The following is a 6,443-nucleotide window of genomic DNA, read 5'->3' on the forward strand; positions in this document are numbered from 1 at the left end:
AACAAAACCATCTCAGAGTAAAGTATGAAACTCTGTAGCCTGAGTAGATGTTAAACCAATTTCTGTGGTTTAACGGAAACTGGTTCATGTTCTTCCGCAGTCTTAATTTGATTTATTGCCACTGGAGATGATCATAAAACAAATAAACAACAACAACAACAAAATCAGTAGACTCTGCATCAGCCTATCAGTACCCAATGATTAGATAACAGTCATGTGCACAAACAGGGTAAAAGCCAAAGTTTTTGAAAGGTCTTTTTTGGGGGTAAGAATTAAGATCATAATCACTGAGAGAAACAAAAATGTGAATAAAGAATCCAGTGTTGTAATTAAAAACTCATTGAAATACTGTTGATTTGATCATTTAGAGCATTATTTAGAGCATGTAATGCATGCAAGTTGTTTATTGCACCATAAAAACAGGAGAGAAGACAATAGTGCTAAAGAGAAAAGGTCTGTCCAATACCATAAAGGATGAGACATTTGTTGAGAAAAAGTGTGCTAAGTTGTACTTTGGCTTGTGACAATAGGCTGTATTTTAAAAGTCCGGTATACATAGAGCTTTTATGAATGTATGAATGATACGAGGTTTTGTAATCCTGTTATGACTGTCTGTTTTCAAATGTGTCACAGAGAAAGACGAGGAAGCAGCCATGTCAGAGAAGAAACCACGAGGCTCAGACACTCGTCCCAAATGTGGCATCCGCAGTTGGAGTGCTGACAGTTATATTTGGCGAGGGAAGAAGCGCTCACGAAACTCTCGCAATGGGTCGAGTCCAGGAGGGCTTGAAGCAGAGGGGACAGAGGAGCTGGGTGTGCGTTCAACATCCTGTCCGAGGCGGCGTAGAGAGAGAAAATGTAGCTGCACCACACTTGGGGACACGTTGACGTCTGCAGACATTGATGCAGTGTGTCGAAAGGCCTTGTCCCGGCGATCGCTGCGGCAGAAGTTCCAGGATGCTGTGGGGCAGTGTTTACCTCTGCGCTCTCACCATCACCATCATCATCACCACCCACCGGGCTCCTCTCGTCCCTCCTCGGTGCTCTTCTGGTCCAAACGCAAGATCCACGTCTCGGAGCTCATGCAGGACAAGTGTCCCTTCTCACCCAAGTCTGAACTTGCCCGCTGTTGGCACCTTATAAAAAATCACGTCACCCATCCGAATGCCCTCAAGGACCTGGAGGCTACCCTCAAACCCAGTGTTTCATCGTCTTCCATCTCCCCACCACACACACCCCTCTCCTGGGAGGACATCTGCTGCTCCCCTGGGCCTGTGGGCACCAGTCTGGAGGACGGGGATACTTGTCCTCATGGGGGAGCAGAGGGCATCTGCAGCCACACGGACTACATCCTGGTTCCTGATCTCCTCCAGATCAACAACAACCCCTGCTACTGGGGGGTGTTGAACCGCTTTGAGGCAGAGGAGCTCCTAGAGGGTCAACCAGAGGGAACCTTTCTGCTCCGAGACTCTGCCCAGGATGAGTTCCTCTTCTCGGTCAGCTTTCGACGCTACAGCCGCTCCCTGCATGCACGCATTGAGCAGAACGGCAAACGTTTCAGCTTTGATGTGCGGGACCCATGCATGTACCGAGATCCCAGTGTGACAGGCCTGCTGAGACACTACAGTGACCCAGCCACCTGCCTCTTCTTTGAGCCCCTTCTTTCCCAGCCGTTACCCAGGACCTTTCCTTTCTCCCTCCAGCACCTGTGCAGGGCTTTGATCTGTAGCTGCACCACATACCAGGGCATAGAGAACCTGCCACTGCCGCCTCAGCTCAGGGACTACCTCCAACAGTATCACATCAAGTGTGACGGGGCCTGTGCTGTGTGACAGCCCACAACAGGCTTCATACCATGGGGGCTAAGACTGGGACAAGCAAAGGCAATTAAACTTGTCAAGGAAGCAAGAGCACTGTCATCGCTGGTGCAAATCTTTTAAGAAGTGCAGAACTGGAGAGCAAACAAATGATTGTTTTGTTAGATCTTTATTGATCTTGATGCATCAGGAGAGAGACCCAGAACGGATGATCCGCTTCCTCTGCTACAGGAAATCATGGATGTAATGTCTGTTTCATCATCCTTAAGTACTAAAGGGATACTTTGAAACCCGGATTTAGGCTGTCTGCTTTGCACCTTCTTCATTGTCATTACTGTAGCTAATGGTTAAGCTCATGGGACAAGAAAGAAACCACTACAGCTGAGTGTGATACGCTGAAAAACAAAAACAACCCCAAAACATAAGCTTTAATGACTTAAATGGAACAAGGATTCTCTCAAACCACCATCAAGACATTAAACCTTGACCCCCACTAAGTTTTTAAGGAGCATTTTTATGACTTCAGTACAATCAGAGTTGTCTTGGGTGGGTTAGCATCTAGTGGCCAGTAGAGGAACTGCAGCTTAAATGATCATTGCTATCTGGAAAAGATTAAACTTACTTTCATGCACCTTCGTACTGTAAATAGTTGGTTCGCTGTGGCTTCATCCTGCAAACAAGCAATGCTGTGAAACATGTTGGACCAAGTCAGAGGCATATAAAGGACTCCAGCCGTATTTTTATGATATTAATCCTCAATTGACTTTCCAATTAAAGAAACATTTTGGACTTCTTTAGACACCGTCACCCTTGGCTGAAGTGGTCCTTCCCAACATCGCCATATACTGTCGCTCAAAATCCTTAAACGCTGTTGTCATCTCACTAAACACAAAATTCAAACTTCATCTCTCTCCAAAGTGAAGATTGAGGTTGTGAACTATGCCTGATGGATTACTCAACACATTTATCTCTTTGTGGGAAAGTGGAACGAGTCAAACTGAAGACAACGAGGCTGTGTCTGCTTCTCTTCTTGAACTTTTGTCTGCTTCAAAAAAAAAAAAAATCAAGAACTTGGTTGGTAATCAATGTGAGTGAGAGAAAGAGAGATGTGTTATAACCAAGACTGAAAAACTGCAAACTTCTTAATACAAATGTCTCTTGTTAAATGAGCACGACCTTGACAGGACTGCCTTCTTCTCTACAGCCACAAGATGGCAGCACAACTGCACTGATCTGAGGTTATTGAAAGCATGATCTGCTCCACTGCTTAACTGTTTTTTTAAGCTCAAAGCTCCTCTATAACTTTGTGTTTTAGCATCATTTCGTGCCTCTTCAGCTTTCAAACCTAGTTATTTAAAACTGTCTACATGGTGAAGTGGAGTGCACTTCACTATGAGACTATAATCACTCTCCTCAAAATATTTGAATCACTGTGATGCCCCCTCTAGGCATATATTGTATTCACCACATTGATAATAAATGCCATTTACACTGCATCTGTATTACGAGTGTTTCTCAGGTTTTTGCCAGATTAATGGTGCAGAACGAGGCATGCTTAGGCGTGTCTGCTCATGCTGCAACTATGGTAGTTAGACAGGCTAATTGTATGGAAAATGTTGCTTTTGAAGTATTGCTTTGAAAACAATTCACCCTGCTCTCTGTGAAAGGACACCTCTAAATGCCAACGCTTCAGCAGAGCAAATGGAGAGATAAGGACATGAAAAAGACTATTTCCCTACCAATAACAAGGGTGAAATTCAGATTTCCAGTTGATTCATGTGTCATTCAATGTCTCTACTTTCTCTAAATGGCTGCTTTTAAAAAATCTGCCCTAAGGTGACTTGCTGCATGAATACAAAACAGTACATGGAATATTCATCATATTCATGCACAACAGGTGAATCATTTCCCTTTCAGTATATTTATCATATTATTTTTACATGGTTGAGTAAATAGTCTGGTCTGTTTTACACCATTATCTTTCTTCATTTTGCTGCCTCTGCATTTGTGGATATCCTATTTTACTGTCTCTGTTTCGTGCTGTTTAAGTAGGGCAGCCAATTATTTTCACAATTAAATCAATTAATTGTTTTGTTTGGTCCATAAAATGTCAGAAAGTGGTGATAAATGTCTATCACAGTTTCCCAAAGGCCAAGATGCAACCTCCAATGTAATATTTTGTCCCTCAAAGATATTTACTTCACTCTCAAACTAAAGCAACCAAAAAAATTCACATTTAAAAGCTGGAATGAGAGAATTTAGACTTTTTTCTTTTAAAAAAATGAACCACAATCATCACTTTGTCAAAATAGTTGGCAGTTAATTTAATAGTTGGCAACTAATCAGCTAATTGATTAATTGTTGCAGATCTAGTAATTAGAGCTGGTTTGGGCAACAGATTCAGACTATTAGACTAGTTAAATAGAAGTTAGACAGTAGCATGAATGTGAGACTAATTTGTTACTTAAATAGATTAATCTTAGACCTAAAAATTAGCCATCCTACCTTCATATTATCCAACATCTCAGACTTGACCTTTCATGGCAGTACGGAAAGACACCTGCTGACAACTGAGGAAAACATGACTCAATTTGTGATTTTCTAACAATGTTGGGGGTGATGAAATAAGAGTTTTCCAGGGAAAGGGGGCATGAATTTCCATTTTAAAAAGAGATTTATGTGACAGTTTATGACACCAAATTTATGGAGCGTACTGCTCAGCCTGTGAATATAATATGTGGCTCAAGAGGAGCTTTAAAATTTACAAGAAAATAACCCTGATGATGCCAGGAAAGGGTTATCTCAGCTTGGTCTTCCAATTTATAAAAGGAAGTTTCTGTTACAAATTGGAGGTGTTTAATTTAAAGAAATTGAAATTTGTCAAGCAGGGAGCCTAAAAGAGACTAAAAGTCAAGATATCTCAGCCTCTGCAGCTTCCACTGTGACCATTTAAAAAATAATCTACCACTAGTGAGTCCTCCTAAGTGCAAGACTAAGTTGCTGGAAGTATTTCAAGAGTACAAGAGCCAAAGTCTATCTTTGTATTTGATACCTCTGACTGTGACATGACCTTCTAAACATATAAACACTCAGTCAATGGACAGAGTCAGGAGCCGCCCCTATCGATTTTACCGAACCACATACATGAAATATTAATGCTGTCTTGTATGATCCGGTTAGTGAGCATCATTTTTCAGCAACTCAAAGCAAGCGTCTGGTGTTACATTAGATTTATGATACATTTGATATCCAAATCAGAGAAACAAACTAATAGTTTTTATGGTTTGATATAATCCGGGACTGGTTCATATATCCACGTGTAGCCAAATACACACATATCTTGTGTACTATTAGATTACAGTGATGTAATATTTAGACACCCAGCTGTCTGCCAACAGAGTACTTCCTGTTGCACTAATCAAATTCTCCCCTGAGACGCTGCTCAAACAGGCGAGTGGACAGTCAGCCAATGGCAGGCCGTCTTGGCTGTCCAGAGAAGGGGTCAAAAGGTACATATACTCTATATTAATAGATAATTTAATTAGTAAATTATTGAAAAGCAAGAGTGAGTGCCTTTCTCAGATGAGGGTGTGTCCTATAATAAAATAAGAGTGATTAAACACATCTTAACCTCTGACATAAATCTAGGGATCCCAGAATAGGAACTAAAATCACCTCTTGGACCCAAAAGTTACACAAAAGAAACCTGGAATTAGACACAAACAGGCATTATTTAGAGTATGTCCTGTATTAAGTATATGGTAGGTATTAAGTGTTGGATAGGGAGGAGTATTACAATCTGTTCTGGGGTAAGTATTAGGGTGGATATAAAGGTAGATTAAAGTGTTCAAGGCATGAAGATGAGTACACGGTAAGTAACGGTAATCTCAACATTAGCTGTCAGACTGTGGGGACTTTATTTTGGTTATATAAGTTAGCTTGTTATATTATCCAGTGTTTCAAATCTTCATCTGAAAAGCAACTAAAGCTGTCAAATAAATGTAGTGGAGTAGAAAGTACAATATTTCCCTCTGAAATATAGTGGAGTGGAAGTATAAAGTAGCTTCAAATGGAAATACTCAAGTAAAGTACTTTCCACCACATCAACCAGGCAACTTTTGTCCCCTTGAATCAATTTTGACTGTTAATAAAGCATAAAGTGTAGACTGTGTTAGACCTTTTTTAGTCAACTTCATTCTAACTTTACACTTATTTTTGGAAATTATGGTCAATATGGCTTGTTTAAATGAGATCATATCTCATTATTTAGTTAAAGAAAAAAGTAGAATTTATGAATTGTTTCAACTAAATTTAAGATCAGAGGAAAATAATTTGATAGATTATCACAAACTGGTCAAAGTTTAGTCAGGATACAGTTTAGAAACCACTTCAAATTTGAATGGCAGCACATAATCACACCTGTGGTCAAAACTCACCCAGCCTGTTTATAATAAAGCATAAAGTACAAATTATTGTTGAATTCAATGAAAGCAGTGATGATTATACTTGTAAATAATGCAGTATGGAACCATCAATGTGATTTTCAGGTAATGAGCAATAACAGGTCAAATTTTACCAAGACAACAGGAGGGTTAAGAACCAGAATCTTTACATCTTTAAATTTGC

General features: G+C 40.3%; 1 protein-coding gene across 1 annotated transcript; it reads left to right on the forward strand.

Annotated features, from left to right (window-relative positions):
• Positions 1-653: 653 nt before the first annotated feature.
• On the forward strand, positions 654-1,832 carry socs4 (suppressor of cytokine signaling 4). Its single transcript, XM_053315062.1, has one exon. The coding sequence runs from the start codon at positions 654-656 to the stop codon at positions 1,830-1,832; it is 1,179 nt and encodes a 392-aa protein (XP_053171037.1).
• The last annotated feature ends 4,611 nt before the right edge of the window (positions 1,833-6,443 follow it).

The sequence above is a fragment of the Scomber japonicus genome, chromosome 1 (genome assembly GCF_027409825.1).
Source record: "Scomber japonicus isolate fScoJap1 chromosome 1, fScoJap1.pri, whole genome shotgun sequence".
Lineage (NCBI taxonomy): Eukaryota > Metazoa > Chordata > Actinopteri > Scombriformes > Scombridae > Scomber > Scomber japonicus.

Bases quoted from the DNA above. Each gene is read 5' to 3' on its own strand.
- socs4 (XM_053315062.1), top strand. From the start codon at position 654: ATGTCAGAGAAGAAACCACGAGGCTCAGACACTCGTCCCAAATGTGGC.